The sequence below is a fragment of the Trachypithecus francoisi genome, unplaced genomic scaffold (assembly GCF_009764315.1).
Source record: "Trachypithecus francoisi isolate TF-2019V2 unplaced genomic scaffold, Tfra_2.0 Lachesis_group15, whole genome shotgun sequence".
Taxonomy (NCBI): domain Eukaryota; kingdom Metazoa; phylum Chordata; class Mammalia; order Primates; family Cercopithecidae; genus Trachypithecus; species Trachypithecus francoisi.
In genome coordinates this window covers 112,369,686-112,392,850 of record NW_022681460.1, presented here as the reverse complement: position 1 = coordinate 112,392,850, position 23,165 = coordinate 112,369,686, and the positions used below count along the sequence as shown (strand labels likewise).

General features: G+C 51.7%; 1 protein-coding gene and 1 pseudogene across 1 annotated transcript; both read right to left on the bottom strand.

Moving 5' to 3' along the window:
• Window positions 1-299: 299 nt before the first annotated feature.
• LOC117097779 (testisin) lies at window positions 300-5,502 on the bottom strand. Its single transcript, XM_033236079.1, has 6 exons — window positions 4,979-5,502; window positions 4,863-4,889; window positions 4,352-4,517; window positions 3,351-3,643; window positions 902-1,056; window positions 300-652 (listed from the first exon to the last, which is right to left on the bottom strand). The coding sequence occupies exons 1-6, from the start codon at window positions 5,040-5,042 to the stop codon at window positions 413-415; spliced, it is 945 nt and encodes a 314-aa protein (XP_033091970.1). The 5' UTR covers window positions 5,043-5,502; the 3' UTR covers window positions 300-412.
• An 8,475-nt stretch (window positions 5,503-13,977) lies between these two features.
• The window catches only part of LOC117097431, a 10,492-nt pseudogene continuing 1,304 nt past the window's right edge, over window positions 13,978-23,165 (bottom strand).

The following is a 23,165-nucleotide window of genomic DNA, read 5'->3' as shown; positions in this document are numbered from 1 at the left end:
TCCTTGGGGGGTGAGGGATGTCAGGATCATTTCCTCCAATGCACACACCCCCATTCCAGGCTTCTCAGCTCCTGGCACCCTGGAACTACTCCTGTTCCATTGCGGGGCATGATATGCATCTAATTTCAGCTACTCAGGAGGGTGAGGCAGGAGGATCGAGATCAGCCTAGGAGTTCAAGACCAGCCTGGGCAACACACAATTCTCTTTCTGATCAAAACAGAACAGATGTGGGTGTGAGCCAGGGGCACAGACAGGCCGGCTGCACAAGAGAGAATGAGCTGTCCATGAAGCCACCACATTTGAGGATTACTCTGCAAGGCATCAACTGGAATGTATTTATTACCAAACAAGACAGAAGAGAACCAGGGCCTGACTTAGCAGTGGCCCCAGCCTGCACGGGCTTGGGTAGGCTCAGGCCGGCCCCAGGAGTGGGAGAGCCCAGAGAAGAGGGAGAAAGAGCAGCGGCCAGGAGGGGTCTGGCTGGGACATGCCACTCTGGGCCATCAGCTTCTGGATCCACCCGAAGTGGTAGCTGACATTGGTGTAGACACCGGGCCGATTGGGCCGACCACAGCCCACTCCCCAGCTCACGACTCCAATCTGATACCACAGCCCATTCTTGTTACAGGCCAAGGGTCCACCTGAGTCACCCTGGGGAGCAGCGGGGCTGAGGTCAGCCTGGGGCGCAGTGAGTGGGGCAGGGGAGAAGCCGAGAGCAGGAAGGGCTGTGGGGCTGGGTAGACTGGGTGCACATCCTCCTCCCCCCCGGCAGCGGCCGAGCCTCTGTTTCTGCATCTGCAGAGTAGGGCAACAGTCTCCACCTCCTGGGGTTGGCATGAGGGTCAAATAAGGCACAGGGACACAGGTTGCTTTCCTGGGCATGGTGGCAGGGACACTCACGAAGCAGGAATCCTTCTCGCCTTGGGCATCGCCAGCACAAACCATGTCTCCAAAGATGTCCGTGCGGAAACTGTACTTGAGGAAGAGGTAGTTGCACATAGAGTTGTTTATGATGGCGACCTGAACTTCCTGGAGGGTGTAGGGAGATGGCAGTTCTGTGGGGACGATAGAAGGAAAGAGAGAGACACCAACCTGAGGCCCCTCTAGGGAGGGATGGAACAGGCTGTGGGGGTGGGGGTCCTAGGGCACCCACTGTGCCTGGCAGGTTCATCTCCATTACCCCCAGCTCCAGCCCAGACCCCAGCACAGCAGAGGCCCTCAGCAGCATCATGAAGGCCCCAGGGAGAGACAGGCTGTCAGAGCTCCCCCAGCCTCACTTTCCCTATCTGTAGAATGGCAACAATGGCCCTGCCTGCACCCACGGAGAGATTCCCTAGCAAAAAGGAGCAGGGGGAGGGACGAAGGCAGTTGAGATGGTGTTAAGATGAGCACCCAAAGCCAGACCTAGGGGAGAGGCAGCCTGGCTGCAGCCCTGGCCTCAGTAGCAGCTGGACGCTTTCAGGGCCTGGGCACAAGCTTGTTGCGGTGCTCTTAGGGCCCCCCCAGTACCCCTGGGAGGCAGCAGTCATCACGACCCACTCCCAGATAAGGAGAGTCAGGGGGATATCACCCCGCTGACCCCCGGCAAGGCACTGGGGAAGTCTCAGAGCCTGACAGGAACCCACACCTGTCCAATTCCTGCCTCAGAGTCCCAGCCAGCACCTTGTCCTGCAGAGGATGACAAAAGACAACAAGGCCCAACGTGCAGGCAGCGCTTCCCATCAGCGGGGTCTCTTCTAAGCCCTTGGGACTAACAACCTGGGAACTAGCCTGTGATGTGGAGCCATCATTGCCCTGTTTCACAGGGGAGGAAACTGAGGCACTGTGAGATGAACAGCTTTGCCCAAGGCCTCCCAGTCAGCGCAGGGCAGAGCAAAGGTGCGCACCAGCCAGGGGGCTCCAGAAGTGCCTGACCCCCGCCTCCCCTACACTGTGAGTTGAGGCGCAGCCTGGGGTTGGTGTGACCTGTCCACTCTGGGCTGGGGAGAGAGGGTGGCAGAGGCAGCCTGGCCGTGCCCCCGGCTCACACCCACTCATCTTTGCAGCAGGGGCCCTTCTCAGGGAAGGGAAAGGATCCCTCTTCTAGAGGGAAGCGGCTCCAGTGCTGAGTTCCCCATTCCCTCTTCCAACTGCTGGGGTGTGACCTGGGGATATCCCTTACCCTCTCTAAGGCAAGGGGCCCTGACTTCTCCATGTATCAGTTCTTCGCAATTTCCATAACCCTCTCAGTTTTCTCATCTGTACAATGGGTATAAAAACATTACCAACTTCCTTCCTAGGTGAGCTCCAGGAGAAGGAGAGGCCGCGCCTGGCTCACTGCTGGGTCCCCACGCCTAGAACAGTGCCAGGCATGCTGCGTGTGCTCAAGGAACCACATTGTTTTTTTTTTTTTTTTTGAGACAGAGTCTCGCTGTATTGCCCAGGCTGGAGTGCAGTGGCACGATCTCGGCTCACTGCAAGCTCCGCCTCCCGGGTTTACGCCATTCTCCTGCCTCAGCCTCCCGAGTAGCTGGGACTACAGGCGCCCGCCATCTCGCCCGGCTAGTTTTTTGTATTTTTTAGTAGAGACGGGGTTTCACCATGTAGACCAGGATGGTCTCGATCTCCTGACCTCGTGATCCACCCATCTCGGCCTCCCAAAGTGCTGGGATTACAGGCTTGAGCCACCGCGCCCGGCCCCACATTTGTTATTGTTACTACTGTTGTGGGATGATGCAGGGACAGGCCAGACGGGGGAGCAGAGGGAAGGGGATTCCTGATACAGGGAACACACCCAGTTGGGGGCTGCCGGCCCCAGGACTCCTCCAGATGCTGAGCCCACTTCTGAAAGAAAGGGCATGTGTGTGGGGGACACGCAGGTGCCAGGGCAGGCCCACCAGAGAATCCCCAGAGGGGTTTCGGTGGGAGCTGCGGTTGAGCATGGCTTGAAAATTTCTGGGGAGAGGAACGGGCTCAGTGCTGCAGGAGTATCGGCCAGAGCTAGGGTGGGTGCAAGAGGCTTGGAGAGCCTGATGCTTGGGGCATTGGTGAGCACCGGGGGAGGTGGAAAGATGCAGCAATAAATTCAAGCCTGAGGTTTATGTCGCCAAGCCCTCCAGAACCCCTCCACCACCCCACCACCCACAGGCCTGTGCCAAGCTGGCCTCCCTCTCACACTCTCCTTCTGGCCCCCACAGCCCCTGGAAGGGAGAGACTGGGTGTTTGGTCCCTGCCCTGGCAGGTGAGTAGAGACTGCTCGCAAGAGGGGCGTAGCCTGCACTCCCTGACCAAGCAAGGGGCTATTGTGCCTGCCTAGGGGAACAGGTGAACAAAGACAGTTCCTCCCTGACCCGCCTGTTCCCAGCCTCACCCTCATCCTCTTTGATGTTCCCCCAGCCGGTCACCCAGCAGTCTGTCTGGTTCTGAAACTCAAATGTGGAAGCCTGGAGACAGATGGGCTGGATGTGGTTAGTGTAGGCGACAGGTGCAGACAGCTTCACCAAGGCAATGTCATACGATGAATTCCCCAGGTAGCGAGGGCTCAAATAGATATTCGACACGAAGTAACGGGTGTAGTAGGCCTGCAGGCTCCAGAAGGATGGCATGGAAGTCAGCTGGCCAAACTGGATCGTCCACCCAGAGGGATCACTAAGGTCACTCTCACTGGTAGAAGAGAAGAGCGCAATCAGGAGCCCTGGACGGAGGACTGGCTGCCTGAGCACAACTGGGGCCCAATCCAGGAGGGAAGACTGTGGCGTTGCTACTACTTGCTAACACCCAGTGTCCCTTGCAGAAATGAAAGAGCCCAGAGAGATCACAACCAAAGTCCTAGGACCTGCTCCTGGAGCAGGAGGGTGAGGTCTTGTCATTTCTCAGAGCTGTCCCAAGGACCCTTGCATTAAGTCAAGGCCTCCAGGGGCACCCCCATGCAGCCCAAGGAGGAATGGGCAGATGCACCACGGCAATGTGGGCTTGGCAGGATGGAGTCCACACAGCGTCCCGGGTGTGCTCGCCTTCGTTCAGTGCTCCACACTGTACTGCACATCCACCAGGAGGGGGGATGTGGGTGGGATGGATGGCGGTGAACTTTGGGTTAAAAGAAAAAGGGAGAGAATACCCAAAAGTGTGTGGAAATGTTCTGGAAGAACATTCTGGAAGAACCTGAACAGGGTTCCCTCAAGGAGACCCAAAAGGAACTGGAGTGGGTGTAATCGGCTGCAGCAGAGCCTGGGGCTCAGTAGAACACCAGGCGGCATCCACGCACCACATTCACGCCCAAGTGTGGCATCAGACCATAGGTAAAGTTAGGTGGCACTCCCTCCAGCCCTGCTCCTGCCCCTCCCCACACCTCTCAGTTCGCACCCCACTCACTCTTCAAAGCAGTGCGCAGCCGTGAGCGCCCAGCGGTGGCTGAGCAGACTCGCTCCGCACACGTGGGAATCCCACAGGCGCAGGCTCCCTTGCCATGGCCAACGCCCGAGTTCAGCGTCCTGTCCACCCACGATGCGCGTCGTGATGACCCGTTGGCCGCATGGTCCTCCGATGGTGAGAGGAACTGCTGAGCCGCGGGAGGCAGCCCCCCAAGCCCAACCTCTCCCTTTCTCCCCTTCAGCCCAGTCCGGGAAACCACGTTTTTGCCCACCCAGTGTCCCTTCGCGTGTGTGCAGCAGGAAGCAGGTGACATTGGAGACCCTCCCACGTGCCCTGCGGGGCCTGCCCATCCCCCTCCAGCGCCCATTAGTTACTTTCCACACCAACAGAGTTCTTGATCCCGGGGGCGGGGCCGAGAGAGCAGTAGAGGCCGCGGGCCTTCCCCTCCCCCCGCCCCCGTGCACCTCGGCCCAACGGCCCTGGCGGGCATCGCGCATCCTGGGCGCCCTACCTGACGACAGCTCCGCCTCATCTGACTCTGTAGGAGACAAGAAGTGAGCTCCCCGCGGCCTCCACCTCCCGTCCTCCCCATCGCCCCCCGTCCCGACAGCATTGCCCCCAGCTCACCCGGCTTCCCGAGTCCAGCCCGCGCCAGCAGCAGCGCCAGCAGCAGCGCCTCGCGCGCGCCCATGGCCTCCTCTCCAGCGGCCTGGCGCCTCCTCTGCCTCCTCTCGCGCCGGCCCGGGGCGCCCCCTGGGGGCGGGGCGGGGTGGGAGCTCTGCCCTCTACTCCCAGCTTCACACTCCTGGGCCCAAGGGCTGTTTGGGGACTCTCAGACCTGGTAGCGCCCTGGCTTTCAGCTCCTAGGGCGGATCTTCAACCACACTCCTTGATGTGGCCCAGACCCGGTGGACCCCACAGTCCCTTTCTTGTCTGCAGCCCAGCGGTCCTGGCTGCCCGCTTGGTGCCCCGTGTCCTCCACCTACCACCTCCTCCAGCACCAAGGGCCTGGCTCTGAGCCAGGAGTCCCCTTAAAGCCTGGGGGCCCCTGAGGGCCGGGTGGGGCCTGGCAGCATGGCTGGTCCTTCATGAGACTTTCTTGGGAAAACAGTGCTCCTGGGCCGGTTCCACCCAGAATGGGGATCCCGCCAAGTCTCTACCCAGGCCGTCCCCACTATGGGCTCCTGCTGGGCTTTCTTCACTCCTCCGAAACAAATTTTTTTTTTTTTTTTTTTTTTGAGATGCAGTTTCGCTGCTGTCGCCCAGGCTGGAGTGCATTGGTGTGATCCCAGCTCACTGCAACCTTCACCTCCCGGGTTCAAGCGATTCTCCTGCCTCAGCCTCCCAAGTAGCTGGGGTTACAGACAGGCACCAGCACACCTGGCTCATTTTTGTATTTTTAGTAGAGACGGGGTTTCGCCGTGTTAACCAGGCTGGTTTCCAACTCCTGATCTCAGGTGATCCACCCCCTCCGCCTCTCAAAGTGCTGGGATTACAGGCATGAGCCACCGCGCCCGGCTGCAATTCCACTTCTGAGTATACACCCAAAAGAACTGAAAGGAAGGTCTTCAAGATATATTGGTTTTTGTTTTTTGGGGGTGTTTAGTTTTGGGGGTTTGTTTGTTTTTGAGATGGTGTCTTGCTCTGTTGCTCGGGCTGGAGTGCAGTGGCGCGATCTTGGCTCACTGCAACTTCCGCCTCCTGGGTGATTCTCCTGTCTCAGCCTCCAGAGTAGCTGGGATTAGAGGCACCCACCACCAGGCTCAGCTAATTTTTGCATTTTTAGTAGAGATGAGGTTTCGCCGTGTTGGCCAGGCTGGTCTTGAACTTCTGACCTCAGGTGATCTGCCCTCCGCAGCCTCCCAAAGTGCCAGGGTGAAGGTGTGAGCCACCATGCCCGGCCTTCAAGAGATATTTGTACACCCATGTTCATAGCAGGATTATTCACAGTAGCTGACATGAAAGCAACCCAAGAATCCATTGACCAATGAACGGATCAGTGAAAATGGGAATGTACAATTACATGCCACATAATGAGGTTTTGCTCAGTGATTGACTACACAGGTACACGACAGTGGTTCCGTAAGATTATAATACCATATTTTGATTGTACTTTTCTATGTTTAGATACACAAATACGTATTATTGTGTTAGAGTTGCCTACAGTGTTTACTATGGTAACAAGCTCTGTAGCTTTGTAGTCTAAGAGCAACAGGCTAGACCGCCTACCCTGGGTGTAGCAGGCTATGCCATGCAGGTATGTGGAAGTGCACTCTGTGATGTTCCCGCAATGTTGACATCACCTAGCCACGCTTTTCTCAAAAGGTATACTTGTTGTTAAGTAATGGATGACTTGCTGCTGAACTAGACATTTAAAATGGTTAAAGTGGGCCGGGTGCTGTGGCTCTCACCTGTAATCCCAGCACTTTGGGAGGCCGAGACAGGCAGATCACAAGCTCAGGAGTTCAAGACCAGCCTGGCCAGTATGGTGAAACCCCGTCTCTACTAAAAATACAAAAATTAGCTGGTGGTGCTGGTGGGTGCCTGCAATCCCAGCTACTCGGGAGGCTGAGGCAGGAGAATCTCTTGAACCTGGGAGGCAGGGGTTGCAGTGAGCTGAGACAGCATCACTGCACTCCAGCCTGGGCGACAGAGTGAGACTCGGTCTCAAAAAATTAAAAAATAAAATGGTTAAAGTGATTTCATGTTATGTGTATTTTATCGCAATAAAAAATAATGTTTTAAAACCTGTGAATAGGCCGGGCATGGTAGCTCACACCTACAATTCCCACCAGTTTGGGAGGCTGAGACGGGTGGGCCCCTTGAGGTCAGGAGTTCGAGACCAGCCTGCCCAACATGGTGAAACCCTGTCTCTACTAAAAACACAAAAATTAGCTGGATGTTGGGACCGGTGCCTGTAATTCCAGCTACTCAGGAGGCTGAGGCAGGAGAATCGCTTGAACCAGCAGGCGGAGCTTACAGAGAGCCGAGATTACACTACTGCACTCCAGCCTGGGTGACAGAGAGTTCATTTCAAAATAAATAAATAAATAAATAAATAATAAAACCTGTGAATATACACTTCCAATTTGTGATTTCATTGTATGCAAATTACGCTTCAAACTGGGAAAAGCCCAACCCTACGACAGTCTGGTTAATGACACGCATGCAGAAGTGTCTGAGGGGAAGTGAACTGAGGTCAGCACCTGATATGTCTGAGGAAAGAAGATGAAGCGATGGGTGGACGGAGGGTCCGGGACATCGGCAAATGCAGTGACACCCACACAGGAGAATGCTGAGGACAGGAGAGGCAGGGAGTGTGTGGGTGTCACTGTCACCTTTTACTCTCCAGTATGTCTGAATTTGGGTGGTAAATGTAGGGGAAATGTCTGTTGGCTTTGTCCTTGGAGGACAGCTCCTCAGGGCCCATCCTCAGCTTCTGCCATCTTGGTCCGTCTGGACCGTCCATCCTCGAGTCTCAAAAATTCCAGGCCCTCCACATGGCTCACTGTGGGGGCCGCAGTCAGGAACTGGCCTCCCGCCCCCACAGGGCTACTCCCTCTGCAGCCTCCCAGGGAGGGCTCAACCACTCCTGGGAAGGAGATGAGCAACTGACTCAAACCAGTTTGAGGCTGTTCTAGTGCCTCACACCATCGAGGGCCTCGTCCGGGCCGGTCCTCATGTATCAGTCCATTCTCACGCTGCTAATAAAGACATAACTGAGTGTAGGTATTTTATAAAGGAAAGAGGCTTAATTGACTCACAGTTCAGCATGGCTGGGGAGGCCTCAGGAAAGTTACTATCATGGCAGAAAGGGAAGCAAACACGTCCTTCTTCACATGGTGGCAGTAAGGAGAAGTGCCAGGCAAAAGGGGGAACATCTCTGTATAAAACCATCAGATGTCGTGAGAATTCACTACCACGAGAACAGCAGCATGGGGGTAACTCACTGCCCACGATTGAATTACCTCTCACCAGGTCCCTCCCACAACATGTGGGAATGATGGGAACTACAATTCAGGATGAGATTTGGGTGGGGACACAGCCAAACCATATCACCTCAATAACACAGACTGGTTTCCCCAGCAGGTGGCTGGCGGCCACGAACATTTTCTCGCTTCTCCCTCCCAACAGCCTCAGGCGCTGGGGTGTGCTGGGGCCTGTTTATTGACAGAGAAACCGAGGCTGAGAGTGGCTGCGTGAGGTGCAGTCAGGAACAGGGTCGGAGTGTGGCGCCGGGCCAGGCTGCTCAGGTCACTTATCATGCAATCTACCGGGGCAGGTGCGGAGGCTGAGCCCGACATCCTTCTTCCATTCACAGGACAGGGCCCGAGCAAGTCAGCTGGAGTACAGCCACGGACGTGGACAGGGTGGGCCCCTGTGGGGCACTTCCTGGCCCCCAGGAGGGGAGGTCAGGGGAGTGGGCCAAGCCCCAGGTTCTAAGCTCGTGCCTGCCTCAGGAGAGATTCAGGGGGATGCTAACCAGGTGCTATGGGCTGTCTTTGTCCCCGAAAGTTCATATGTGGAAGCTCTAAGCATATGTGTCAGAGGTAGGACCTTTGAAGGTGATGAGGTTCAGATGAGGCCATGAGCACAGGACCCCCAGCGATGGGTTAGGGCCCTTATAAGAAAAGGAGACCAGGACTCTCCTCTTCACCCCTCTCCAAATAAGAGGACATGGTGAGAAGATAGGGGTCTGCACACCAGAAAGGAACCCTCACCAGCAGCCGCATCGCTCAGCACTTTGATCCTGGACTTCCAGCCTCCAGAACTGTGAGAAACAAACGTCTATTGTCTACCAGCCCCCCACGGCGTGGGATTTGTGTTACAGCAGCCTGAGCTGACCCAGACGCCAAGGAGCAACACACGCACCAGGGCAGGCTGCAGAAACCAGAACCTGGCAATCCTGCCTCCATCAACTTGAAACTTGGGAATAGTGCATTCTATTTTCAACACTAGTGGAAGGTGAATTACATGAAAGATTAGGCAAAATGTGTGGTTACGTGTCCTGGTTTTCCAATAAAAGTATTGAGTTTATCTGGGGAAAGTGCAGATAAAACGCTTAGCACAGAGTGTGGTACCAACAGGAACTCACTGAGGGCGCAGGCGGGCGTGTGGGAGTTTCGGGTTTCAGGAGCACAAGGCTGCAGTGCCTTCCCTCAGGGCCTCCTTCCCCAACAACAGCTGCTCAAGGACAAGTCATAGGCACAGCCCGGTGTCGCCCTGCTGGGGTTGGGGCAAAGACTCCTGGGCTTCTGATCCTGCCCCTCCCCCAGCCAGCAGGACCTTCCCTCTGGTTCCTGAGCCCCAGGGATCCGCTGAGGCCCTAGGAGGTGTCCGTTCCTGGTTTTGCCCAGGGTCTCAGTCAGGTCAGTCCTACCCGGAGATCTGAGCCAGAGACTCGGGTTCTTGCCTCTGGTGAGGCTGGGGGCTTCCCGCAGAGACTCAGCCTGGCCCAGGGGCTGCAGGGAGGTCCTGGCTGCTGCATGGGCTGCAGATGGAGACCTTCTTCTCTGCTGTGCCTCAGGTTGCAGAGCCACAGAGGGGTCTTCCCAAGTCCCACACCTGAAGGGCAGGGAGGCCAGGGACTTGTGGCCCTAACCCAACTCCTGACACACAAGGGCCAGTCGGCCCGGGGCCACCTCTGCAGGCAGGAGAAGGCCTCATTGTTCCCCTCTCCTGGCAGAATGAGGACTGGGGCGTGCCCAGGCAGGAAATAAATGCTCAGTAAATCCCTCTCTTGGGGGCCCTGATCCCAACGGACAAAGGGCTTGTGTTGATTCTCCCTGTATGCGGGCTCAGGGCCAGCACTTGGGCCAGGGCAGATGGAGAGTGGGAGAGGGGTGCCTCCCACCAGGTGGGCTTCTTCCCCAGGTCAGGCATGCAGGTGAAGAGGGGTGTCGAGGGTGCATGTCCCCCGTGTGCAGGAGAGTCTGGGCGGGCGTGTGTGTCTGGCTGCACATGTGTGAACGAGCATGTGTGATGCCTGTGTTCGCGCCATCTGAACATCCCCTCCAGTGTGCACTGTCTCTTCCTCCAAGTCCCCACAATCCCAGCTGGTGCTTCTGGAGTCCTGGCCCAGACGACTCTCCTTCTGGGCGCCAAACCCTGTCAGCCTGGAGTTAGAAAGCATGCCTCTGAACTGCCAGCAAAACATGGAAAGGCAGGTCGGGCACGGTGGCTCATGCCTATAATCCCAGCACTTTGGGAGGCCAAGGCGGGTGGATCATAAGTTCAGGAGTTCGAGACCAGCCTGGCCAACATGGTGAAACCCCGTCTCTACTAAAAATACAAAAAAATAGCTGGGCATGGTGGTGGGTGCCTGTAATTCCAGCTACTCTGGAGGCTGAGGCAGGAGAATCATTTGAACCCGGGAGGCAGAGGTTGCGGTGAGCCGAGATCACACCCTTGCACTCCAGCCTGGGCCACAGGGCAAGAATCTGTCTTAAACAAAACAAAACAAACCATGGAAAGGCGCCCTCAGGCTGGGCTAGGGCTAGAACACAGCCCGCTTTGTGCCACCTCTAAGCTCCTCCCTCTGAGAGCTGTGCTGGCCAACGGCGTGGCCTCTTCCACCTCCACCTCCCTGAAGGAGGCTCCTCCTGAGACGGGCTCAGCTGCGCACTCCCCGTGCCTGGCCCTTGCTGCCCCTGAAAGTCAGAGGAGTGCTGGATGGGTGGTGCAGAGGGGTGGTGCAGGGGGTGGGAGCAGAGGGGTGGGAGCAGAGGGGTGGGAGCAGAGGTACTGTGGGGGCCTCACCTTGGCACATCAGTCAGTGGAAGCCCACCCTGAGTTATACTGAGCCCCTGAACTCTGAGTTACGCTGAGCCCTATTGGCTCAGGTCCCGGAGTGGCAGCCATACCCTGATCCCCAGGTTTAAACCTGAAGAACACCACATCTTCCCCAGAGCTGGGCCACTGCTCTGCCCTGTCCCACAGGGTAGAATCACAGCTACAACCCAGCTCCCTGGGCATGACCTGCTAGGGAGTGCATCAGAGGTACAGATCTTGGCTCTGTGGGCAACGCACATTCAACCCTGCCACAGAGAGTAAACCTACACCCAATGACCCAGGCCTTGCCTCAGTTTGTACGCCAGGCCCTGAGCCTAGGACCCCAGCTCCACAGCTACTCCAAGCACCTGCAAATGAAAGCCAGTGCCACTGCATCTTCTTGTAGGCCATGTCAAACTTGACACCAAAAGGTGTCCTTTGGCTGCATATCCCCATTGTGGGGAAAATAAGAATAGGAGGATCCCAAACGCCCTTGACATCAAGGACATTAACAACCACTGCTGCCACAAATCTCTACAGCCTGGGCCTCGAGGCACCCACAGTTATTGCTGATGCTCAACACAGCTGAAGAGCTGCACGGAGACCATATCACTGCACCTATCTGGAAACACGGTCGCCACACCCTTTCCAACCAGCACACTAAGACCCAACTGCAGATAAAAGTCTATCTCTACGAAGCCACTCTAGAAACTCTGGAAGAGGCGATTATTCCACCAGATGTACAAATATCAGTGCAAGGACACAGGAAACATGAAGCAGCAAGAAAATCTGGCTCCAAAGAAACATAACTGTCTAGTAACAGACCCCAATGGAAAAGGAAATCAGTGAACTGTCAGAAATAAATTCAAAATAATGATCTTAAGAAAACTAAATGAGGCCGGGTGCAGTGGCTCACAGCTGTACTTTGGGAGGCCAAGGTGGGGTGGATCACCTGAGGTCGGGAGTTCAAGACCAGCCTGATCAACATGGTGAAACTCCGTCTCTACTAAATACAAAAAATTAGCCAGGCATGGTGGCACGTGCCTGTAATCCCAGTCACTGAGGAGGCTGAGGCAGGAGAATCAAACCATGAGCCAAATAAGCCCCTTTTCTGTATAAATTACCCAGCCTCAGGTATTCCTTTAAAGCAGTGTAAGAATTCACTAAGACACTCCCGAATTCTCCAGATCCCTCCCTGCCCATCACCCTCGGTGTCTATTCATTTGATGCCTGGAGGTGTAGCCTCTGTCTCCCATGGCCTGCGGGGAGTGCGGTTCTGGGCAGGGCAGATGCCAGCATCCCAACAGGGCTTGGCCATGGTAGCAAGAGCTCTGAGTCCTCTGGACTCTGACTGTCCCCCAACTCATGTGGATTTCCTACCCAAAGTCCAAACCTGCCTACCCATTCCCCATATTCCCCCAGACCTCTGCTTCTTTCACAGGCAGCCATACCACCCTGTCCTTATTCCATCACCCCACCCCAAGGTGTTCCAGCTCACTCTCCTTCCAGTTGGCTCCTCCAATCCCAGTTCCACTCTCAGTCTCCACCTTTCCTCTTGCCTCGCCAGCATATGGCAATGGAACCCTGGGGCCCTGCTGTCACCCACAATGGGCCACTCTGGGATGTGGACATCGCCTTTTATCTCTGAAGTCATTCCGTCTGGCCAAACTCCATCTCTAGGCCAGGCACAGTGGCTCATGCCTGTAATCCCAGCACTTTGGGAGGCCAAGGTGAGAGGATCACGAGGTCAGCAGTTCCAGACCAGTCTGGCCAACATAGGGAAACCCCGTTTCTACTAAAAAAAAAAAATACAAAAAAATTAGCCGGGTGTGGTGGTGTGCACCTGTAATCCCAGCTACTTGGGAGGCTGAGGAAGGAGAATCATGTGAACCAGGAGGTAGAGGTTGCAGTGAGCCACGATGGTGCCCTTGTACTCCAGCCCAGGCAACAGTGCGAGACTCCGTCTCAAAAAAAAAAGTCCATCTCTACTTCACTTGTTCAACTTCACTGGAATGTCCCCAGACCTATAGGAAAACAGCCTTTTGTATGGCAAGAGTGACGCCATCTTGAAGTGAAAACCCCATGATGACCATGTTTTGCTCAGGCATACCAAGTGGTCCCTGTCACACAGATAACTCCTCAGAAAGATGCCTCTCTCACCTCCCCGGTGGTCAAGATTTTGCTAGAATGTCTCAGGCATAACCAAGTGCACTTGTTTTACCAAAAAAAAAAAAAAAAAAAAAAAACTTGTGATATAAAGAATACTTTCTGCAGGGCAGGTGTGAAGATCCACCATCTCATGGACAACCAAGTCATCACTTCAGTTTGTAATTTCTTATTAAATGTTTGTTTCTTAGACACTGGATTTGTTAGCCTCTTTGTTTGTCCTGTTGGCTCCCTTGGCCTTTAAGGATAGGTTTGCATGAACCTGCTCACCTGCAGAACACCCTCAAACTTAGAAAGGGCATCGCTGGACTCACTTCCTGTCCCTCAGAACCAGCTACATCCACTCCATTCCTACCTTGGAAACTGCCCACCCTTTTCCAGTCTCGGTCTTCTTCTATGTGGACACGCCAGATCTCCTCAGCAGGAAGAGCCTCCCTTGACCCCAACGCATGCATGGGATAGGGGGATAGCACGTCCACTGGATCATGACACTCCCTCTACAATTTGGCAGGGCTGGCAACTCCACTTGCTAATAGGTCAGCCACCCACTGGTGAGTGATGCGGTCCTGAAGGGTGGGAGAACGCTGTAGGCAAGGACCACCTGTGGCTGCCCACCCTCCATGGTGTGAGGAACCAGAGCCCTCTACAGCCTTTCTCCCGAGGCTAACGGTGAGCAGGGAGAGTTTGCTTCAAGTGGATGCATTTTCAAAGGCGCAGAGGCTGTGGGGTGGGGATGAGATCAGGGGCTGTCTAGGCCAGAGCTTCTCACACCTTCTTGTGCTCACAGCATTTTTGGATCTTGGAAAAATGCAGATCGCTTTCCCAGTTCAGGGAGCCTGCAGCATCTACCTTGTTGGACTGGTTCCTTGGCCAAGCTGATGCTGGGGTCAGGAACCTCAAGGCAAGGGGAAGACATACTCCCCTCCCCCATGTCAGCCACCTTATGGTGCTGCTACAGCAGCTGCCTGGGTGCCCACAGCCTCACTTAGGGGCTGCTACAGCTCTGGGGCATCATGCCATGCCCCCAGGACCGCCCTCAACATGTGGGGTCGGGGGCAAGAGAGAAATACTCACCCCTGGTGTCCTTGTCCTCAGTGGGCCAATGCTGAAGCCCCCATAGGATTGTGGCTCAATTTCTCCCAGTTTGAGCAAATTCATTGGCATTTGTGCCTTTCCTGCCTTGCTTTCTCCACTTTCTCGTCGTTGCTTCCTGGGATCACCTTCCAGATAAACAACCTGCACCCATGTCCTGGTTTTAGGTCAACTATTGGAGTGACCAAAGTAAGATCAGGAACATCTGGCGTTTGTGTGATTGGGAACCCTGGGATGGCAGCACTGGCAGCATTTCCTCCTTGGCACCCCAATCCATGTCTTCCCACCCCTCTGACACACTGAAGTACTGCTGTTCTTCCATCAATTATCTTCCCGATTGAAATAACCAGAGGGTCCTGCTGTTTGCAACAAAAACCTGGATAACAATTTAGGAGTTCAGGTGGGGTCTTGACCTGGACTGGACATGAGTGAAGAGGAGGGAGTTGTCCATGAAGCCCCTTAGGTCCACAGAGAGCTCTGCAAGGCGTCAGCTTGAACATGCACACATATTTATTAGCAAATGGGACAAAAGGAATCTGATCCAGCAGGCAGTCCCAACCCTGTCCCTGAAGTGCCCACTGCCCAGGGGAGTGAGCCAATACTGTGGTCCCCACTGCAGCCTCTCAGTTTCTGGTGGACTCAGAAGGGCTGCAGGAGTCAGGGCCCATAGCAGAGCAAGGAGCAGCAACAGCTGGGAGGGGTTTGGCCTGGTGTACTGTGGGACATCACCCTCTGGATCCACTGGAAGTACACACTGATGTTGGTGTAGACACCAGGCCGATTGGGTTGACCGCAGTCCATTCCCCAGCTCACGATTCCAACCTGATACCACAGTCCATCCTTGTCACAGACCAAGGGTCCACCTGAGTCACCCTGGGGAGCAGCATGGGTGAGCCCAGCCTGGGGCAGACTGGGTGGGGCACCAGACAGGCCATGAGAGCAGGAGGGGCTGTGGGGCTAGACAGACTGAATGCAAACCTTACTCCTTCCCATAGAATCAATCAAGTCGCAGTTTCTACACTTTCAAAGTGGGGCAACAGCCTCCAGGGGTTGGTGGGTTAATCAATGCAGGCAGAATTTATGAAAAATGAGAAGCATATTTTGTAGGCTCAATAACTAAGACTGCACTGGTTTTCTCATAAGAAATCCAAGCAATGGGTTGGGAGTGGTTGAGGAGGAAATGGTAGTTGCTCTCAGGTTTGGAGCTGGAGAGGGTGGGATTCCCTGGTGGGGTAAAGGCACTCACTTTGCAGGTGTCTACACTGCCATCCTCAGCACCAGCACAAAACATGGAATCCTGGATCATCCTACGGCTAGAGGGCTGTTCAAACAGGTAATTACACCTGGTGTTGTTTAAGATGGTGACCTGTACTTCCTGGAGGTTGTAAGGAGGTGGCAGAGGTGCTGCAGATAGGACAGAGAAAAGCAGCACCCTTCACCTCTCCTCTGCCATCTGGAGCAGGGAGAGGAGAAAGGGCATGTGTTGTAGTGGTGGTGGGGGATCCCTGACACACCCACAGTACCCAGCATTGCTCTTGACTCCCCAGCACCCAGTGCATCAACAGCCATCAACAATATCACAGAATAACCCAGTGGGTGGGCCAGGCTATTGCAGGGCTCCTGAAACTTGGTTTCTCTATCTGTAGAATGGAGATGATAGCCCCTGCCTGAGTCAGCAGAGAGATTCTCAGCTAAAGCACAGCAGGAAGAAGGGCTACAGTAGATGAGAATGTTTATGATTAACACACTACCGCTGTGGGATCCAGGTCAAAACTTGCCATATTCGATGAAAAACGTGAACCCACAGATTTAAGAAGCTGAGCAAATTCCACATAGGTTAAACACAAAGAGATTTACCCTGAGACACGTTATAATAAAACTAACAAAAGATAAAGGGAGAATCTTATGAACAGGAAGAGAGAAGTGATTCATCAAGGACAAGGGATCCTCAGCAAGATGAACAGAAACAGTCAACCAAGAATTTTATATCAGGAAAAAAATGAAGAAGAAATTAAGACATTCTCAGATAACCAAAAGCTGAGAAGATTTGTCATTAGTTGACCTATCCTACAAGAAGTGGATAAAGGAATCCTTCCAGGTAAAATGAAAGAACACTAGAAAGTAACTCAAAGTCGGACAAACAAATAAAGAGCCCTGGTTAAGATAACTACACAGGCAAATATAAAAGTCAGTATTATTGTAGTTTTGGTGTGTAACTCCTCTTTTTCTTACGTAATTTAAAAGACAAATACATAAAACAATAATTATAATATAGGTTAAAGGTTACACAATGAATAAAGATGTAAATTGTGACAATAACACCACAAAGTGGAAGAATGGAGCCGTATAGGAAGGAGATTTTGTGAATACTATTGAAGCTAAGTTGGTATAAATTCAAAGTAGGTTGTTATAAGGTTTAGATGTTAATTGTAATCCCTAGAGCAACAACTAACAAAGCAAAATAAACACAGAGAAGGAAACGAGAAGGGAATCAATATGGTACTCTAAACAGTCGGTTAAACAAAAATGAGGAGATAAAAAGCAAAAGAAACATAAAACATAGGTATAGAAAAAAGATATGATGAGATCTAAAAACCAAATAACAAAATGGCAGAAGTAATTCTTTGCAGATCAGTAATTAATTACTCTTAATGTAAAGGACCTGAATGCTCCAAATAAAAAGCAGAGACTGATATAACAGCTTTAAAAAAATCACTGGATCTAGATCGGTGCTCCTTATAAGAGATGCACTTTAGATCCAGTGAAACGCACACGCTGAAAGTGAAAGGTTGGGAAAAGTTCCATAAAAATAGTAACCGAAAGAGAGCTGAAGTTGCTATACTATGCCAGACAAATAGAGTTTAATACAAACTTGTTTTAAGAGTCTAAGAACAACATTACATATTGATAAAACAATCAAATCATCAAGAAAATACACCAATCATAAGCATCTTCATACCTAACAACAGATTTCCAAAACATATAAAGCAAAATTGACAGAATTGGCAGGAGAAATAGACAGTTCTACAATAATAGTTGGAGATGTTAATAGCTCGCTATTAATAATTAATAAAACAGCCGGGCACAGTGGCTCACACCTGTAATCCCAGCACTTTGGGAGGCCGAGGCAGGCAAATCACAAGGACAGGAGTTCGAGACCAGCCTGCCCAAGATGGTGAAACCCTGTCTCTACTAAAAATACAAAAAATTAGCTGCGCATAGTGGCAGGCGCCTGTAATCCCAGCTACTTATGAGGCTGAGGCAGGAGAATCGCTTGAGCCTGCAAGGCCGAGGCTGCAGTGAGCCGAGATCAAGCCACTGCACTCCAGCCTGGGCAACAGAGTGAGACTCCATCTCAAATAATAATAGTAATAATAATAATAATAATAATAATAATAAATAGATAAAACAAGCAGAGAGAAGATCAATAATAATAGAGCTCTAGAACAGCACCATAAATCAATCATTCCTAACAGATAGAATAGGCCACCCAAACAATAGTAGAATATAGTCTTCCAAAGTGTAAGCAGAACATTCTCCAGGATAGACAATATGTCAAGTCACAAAATAAGTTGCAGAGAATTAGACAAGGCTGAAATCATACAAAACATCTTCACTGATCACAAGGGAATGAAACTATGAACAAGGAAAAATTCACAAATATATAGAAATTAAGCAACACACTTTTGAATGACCAATAGGCCAAATAAGAAATCACAAGGAAACTTAGAAAATACTTTGAGATGAATGAAAATGAAAACACAAAAGATAAAAACTTATGAGTTGCAGCAAAAGCAGTTCTCAGGAGGAAATATGAGCTATAAATGCCCACATTAATAAAGAAGGAAAATCTCAAATCAGTAACTTTACATTTTAAGGATCCAGAAAAAGAAGAAACTAAATACAAAGCTAGCAGAAAGAAGGGAATAGTCCGGGTGTGGTGGCTAACGCCTGTAATCCCAGCACTTTAGGAGGCCGAGACAGGCAGATCACCTGAGGTCAAGAGTTCGAGACCAGCCTGGCCAACATGGCAAAACTCTGTCTCTACTAAAAATATATAAATTAGCTGGGTATGGTGGCACGTGTCTATAATCCCAGCTTCTAGGGAGGCCGAGGCAGGAGAATGGCTTGAACCCAGGAGGTGGAGGCTGCAGTGAGCCGAGATGGCACCATTGCACTCTACCCTGGGCGACAAGAGCAAAACTCCATCTCAAAAGGGAATAAAGAGTAGAATGGAGGAAGACAAACTAGAGGGTAGAAAAACAATAGAGGAAATCAATGAAACCAAAAGTTGGTTCTTTGAGAGATCAACAAAATTGACCATGTAAGTGGGGACATTACTACTGACCTTACAGAAATAAAAATGACTGGCCAGGCGCGGTGGCTCACGCCTGTAATCCCAGCACTTTGGGAGGCCGAGACGGGCAGATCACCAGGTCAGGAGATCGAGACCATCCTGGCTAACACGGTGAAACCCCGTCTCTACTAAAAAAATACAAAAATAGCCGGGCGCGGTGGCGGGCGCCTGTAGTCCCAGCTACCCGGGAGGCTGAGGCAGGAGAATGGCTTGAACCTGGGAGGCGGAGCTTGCAGTGACTGGAGATGGCGCCACTGCACTCCAGCCTGGGTGACAGAGCAAGACTCCGTCTCAAAAAAAAAAAAAAATAAATAAATAAAAATGACTATAAAGGAATACTATGAGCAATTGTACAACAACAAATCAGATAACCTAGAGGAAATGAAAAAATTCCTACCTGGAGATACACAAACTACCAAAACCAACTAGAAAAGAAACAGAAATTCTGCACAGACTTATGATAAGTAAAAAGATTGAATCGGAAATTTAAAATCTCCCAACAAAGAAAATCTTAGGATCTGGTAGCTTCACTGCTGAATTCTACCAACATATGAAGAAGTAACACCAATCCTTCTTGAGCACCTCCCAAAAATAGAAGAGAAGGAAACACTTCAGGAAACATTCCATGAGGCCAGCATTATCCTGCACACAAAAGCCAGACAACGATATCACACACACACAAAGGAAAACTAAAAACCAGTATCTCTTATGAATATGCATGTAAAAATCCTCAACAAAATAGGGCAAACCAAATCCAGCAGCATATTAAGGGAACTGTATACCATGACCAAGTAATACTCATCCCACAAGGGCAGGGTAGTCCAACATTTTAAAATCAGTTGATAAGGAATACTACATTAACAGAATGAAGGAAAAGCCACACAATCATCTCCATTGACACAGAAAAAGCATGTCATAATACTTAACACACTTTGATGATGAAAACGTTTGGCACACTAGGAATAGAAGGAAACTAACTCAATGTAATAAAGACCATATAAGAGAAGCCCACATCGGCCCAGGTATGGTGGCTCACGCCTGTAATCCCAGCACTTTGGGAGGCCGAGGTGAGCAGATCATGAGGTCAGGAGGTTGAGACCATCCTGGCTAACACAGTGAAACCCCGTCTCTACTAAAAAATACAAAAAACTAGCCGGGCCTGGTGGCGGGCGCCCGTGGTCCCAGCTACTCGGGAGGCTGAGGCAGGAGAATGGCATGAACCCAGGAGGCAGAGCTTGCAGTAAACCGAGATGGTGCCACTGCACTCCAGCCTGGGCGAACAGCAAGACTGCTTCTCAAAAGAAAAGAAAAGAAAAGCCCATAGCAAAAATCATACTCAATGGTGAAAAACTGAAAGCTTTTCCTTCAAGATCAGAAACAAGTCAAGGACACCCACTTTTACCACTGCTATTCAACATAGCACTGGAAGTCCCACCCAGAGCAATTAGGCAAGGTAAAAAATAAAAGTCTTCTGAATTTAAAAAGAAGTAAAATTACTACTGTTCACGGATGACATGATTCTTTTTGTAGAAATCACTAAAGATTCCACAAAACTGTTAGAACCAATGAAGAAACCCAGCAGTTGCAATATGCAAAATTAACATCTAAAAATCAAGACGACCAAAAAAAAAAAAAAAAGTAACACAAAAACTCAGGCTGAGCACAGTGGCTCATGCCTGTAATCCCAGCACTGTAGGAGGCAGAGGCAGGTAGATCACCTGAGGTCAGGTGTTCCAGACCAGCCTGGCCAACATGGTGAAACCCTGTCACTACTAAAAACATAAAAATTAGCCAGACATGGTGGTGCATGCCTATAGTCCCAGCTACGTGGGAGACTGAGGCAGGTGAATTGCTTGAACACAGGAGGAGGAGGTTGCAGTGACCTGAGATCGTGCCATTGCACTCTAGCCTGGGTGACAAGAGTGAAACTCTGTTTCAGAAAAAAAAAAAAAATTAACCACTCTGAGCAACAAAGTGAGACCCCCACCTCTACCCATCCCCCCGCAAAAAAAAATAATAAATTAGCTGGAAGCCGGGCGTGGTGGCTCACATCTGTAATCCCAGCACTTTGGGAGGCCAAAGTGGGTAGATCACCAGAGGTCAGGAGTTCGAGACCAGCCTGGCCAACATAGTGAAACCTATATTGATACATCCCACAAAATGAATCTTGGAGACACTATGTTATATCAAAGAATCTAGACCCCTAAAAAATCATATGTTGTATGTTCCGTGTGTATGGAACAGAAAAAAGCTCATAGAAAAAGGATATAAAGTATTTTCATATAGCTATCCAACTTGTTTGTGTCTTGAAATAAGGTAGCTGCTATTACAAAATAGTAAAAAAGTTAAAATAGTAATATTTTTTTTTTTTTTTGAGACGGAGTCTCGCTCTGTCACCCAGGCTGGAGTGCAGTGGTGCGATCTCGGCTCACTGCACGCTCCGCCTCCCGGGTTTAAGCCATTCTCCTGCCTCAGCCTCCCGAGTAGCTGGGACTACAGGTGCCCGCCATCTCGTCCGGCTAATTTTTTGTATTTTTTTAGTAGAGACGGGGTTTCACCATGTTAGCCAGGATGGTCTCGATCTCCTGACCTCGTGATCCACCCGTCTCGGCCTCCCAAAGTGCTGGGATTACAGGCTTGAGCCACAGCGCCCGGCCAATAATTTTTAAAAAGTAAAAAGTTTACAGCAAGCTAAGTTTCACTTGCTATTAAAGAAAGAACAGCTTTTGGGGTAAATTTAGTGTAGCCTCAGTGTACAGTGTTTATAAAGTCTATAGTAGTGTGGAGTCATGTCCTAGACCTTCACATTCACTCACCATTCATTCACTTACCAACAGCCACTTCCAGTCTGGCAAGCTCCACTAATGGTAAGTGCCTAGGGCACAGGCATACTGTTTTTTATCTTTTTTTTTTTTTTTGAGATGGAGTCTCCCTCTGTCACCCAGGCTGGAATGCAGTGGCGCTATCTTGGCTCACTGAAACCTCTGCCCCTCACGGGTTTAAGCGATTCTCCTGCCTCAGCCTCCCAAGGAACTGAGATTACAGGCACCCGCCATCACACCCGGCTAATTTTTGTATTTTTAGTACAGACAGGGTTTCACCATATTGGTCAGGCTGGTCTCGAACTCCTGACCTCAGGTGATTCACCTGCCTCGGCCTCCCAAAGTACTGGGATTACAGGCTCATCTGCCCAGCCTGGTTTTTATCTTTTATGCCATATTTTTACTGTGCCTCTTCTCTGTTTAGATACACTTAAGTACATAAGTACTTTCCAGTGTGTTACAACTGCTCTGGTATTCAGCGCAGTAACAAGTTGCACAGGTTTGTAGCCCAGGAGCAATGGGCTAGACCATACAGTCTGGGTGTGTAGTAGGCTCTGCCATCCAGGTTTGTGTAACTACACTCCATGATGTTGACACAATAATGAAACTGCCTCATGATGCATATCTCAGAATATACCCCGGTCATTAAGTGACACAGGACTGTAGGCTAAAAATCACTGAATTGTGTACTTCAACACTGAACACTTGAACATTTTATGGTTTGTGAGTTGTCTCAATTTTTAAAAATCGTTGCCTGAGGTTTCTGTCACCGGGTCCTCCCGAACTCCCCCTCACTCCTTCAGGCCCGGGGCAAGCTGGCCTCCCTCTCACACTGTCCTGCTGGCCCCCACAGTCCCTGGAAGCAGGGAGAACTGGGAGTTTGATCCCTGCCCTGGCAGGTGGCAGTGAGAGCAGAAAAGCAGGTGAGGAGAGAAGGAGAGCAGGAGGGGTGCAGTTGCATCCCCTGACCAGGGAGGGGCTGCTGTGCTTGTGTAGCGGGAAGAGGGGTAGAGGGTAATGCCCACCCCAGACCCCCATCGCCCCACCCAGTGTATCCCCAGGCTCACTGCCACTGGGGTTGATTAACCCCCAGCCGGTCACCCAGCAGTCTGGCCGGTGCACGAAGGTGAAGGTGGAGGACTCAATGCAAATAGGCTGGATGTACACATTGTAGGCGACAGAGGAGGCCAGTCTCAGCAGGGCAATGTCATTGTGTAGAACCCCAAGGGCCTCAGGGTTCACAATGATGTCCTGCACTTTGTAACGATTGCTGTAGGCCCGCAGGTTCCAAGGAGTTGGCCTGGAAGTCAGCTCGCCCAACTGGACCGTCCACTCGGAAGGATAGTAGTGCCTGGCAGAAAAGGAGAGAGGGCAGGGAGCCCTGGAACTGGGGGGCTGGCCGCCTGAGCACGCTGGAGGCCCAGTCCCTGAGGCCAAGCTGCGGAGTGGCTACTGTTTGCTCATCCCGGAGGCCATTAGCAAGTCTGAGGCCCCGACGGCCCCCAGACTCACTTTCGGAAGCAGTGCGCAGCCGTGAGCACCAGCGGCGGCTAAGCAGGCTCCCCCCACATCGGTGGCGTCTCCTCAGGCGCAGGCTGGCCTGCCA

What these genes read in the sequence shown, in the direction of transcription:
- LOC117097779 (XM_033236079.1), bottom strand. Translation starts at nt 5,042, where the DNA reads ATGGGCGCGCGCGAGGCGCTGCTGCTGGCGCTGCTGCTGGCGCGGGCT. An exon ending in GCTGCGCACTGCTTTGAAGA is followed by an intron (nt 3,644 to 4,351) that starts GTGAGTGGGGTG and finishes CTCTTCTACCAG; the next exon opens with TGAGAGTGACCTTAGTGATC. An exon ending in GCGAGAAGGATTCCTGCTTC is followed by an intron (nt 653 to 901) that starts GTGAGTGTCCCT and finishes GCTGCTCCCCAG; the next exon opens with GGTGACTCAGGTGGACCCTT.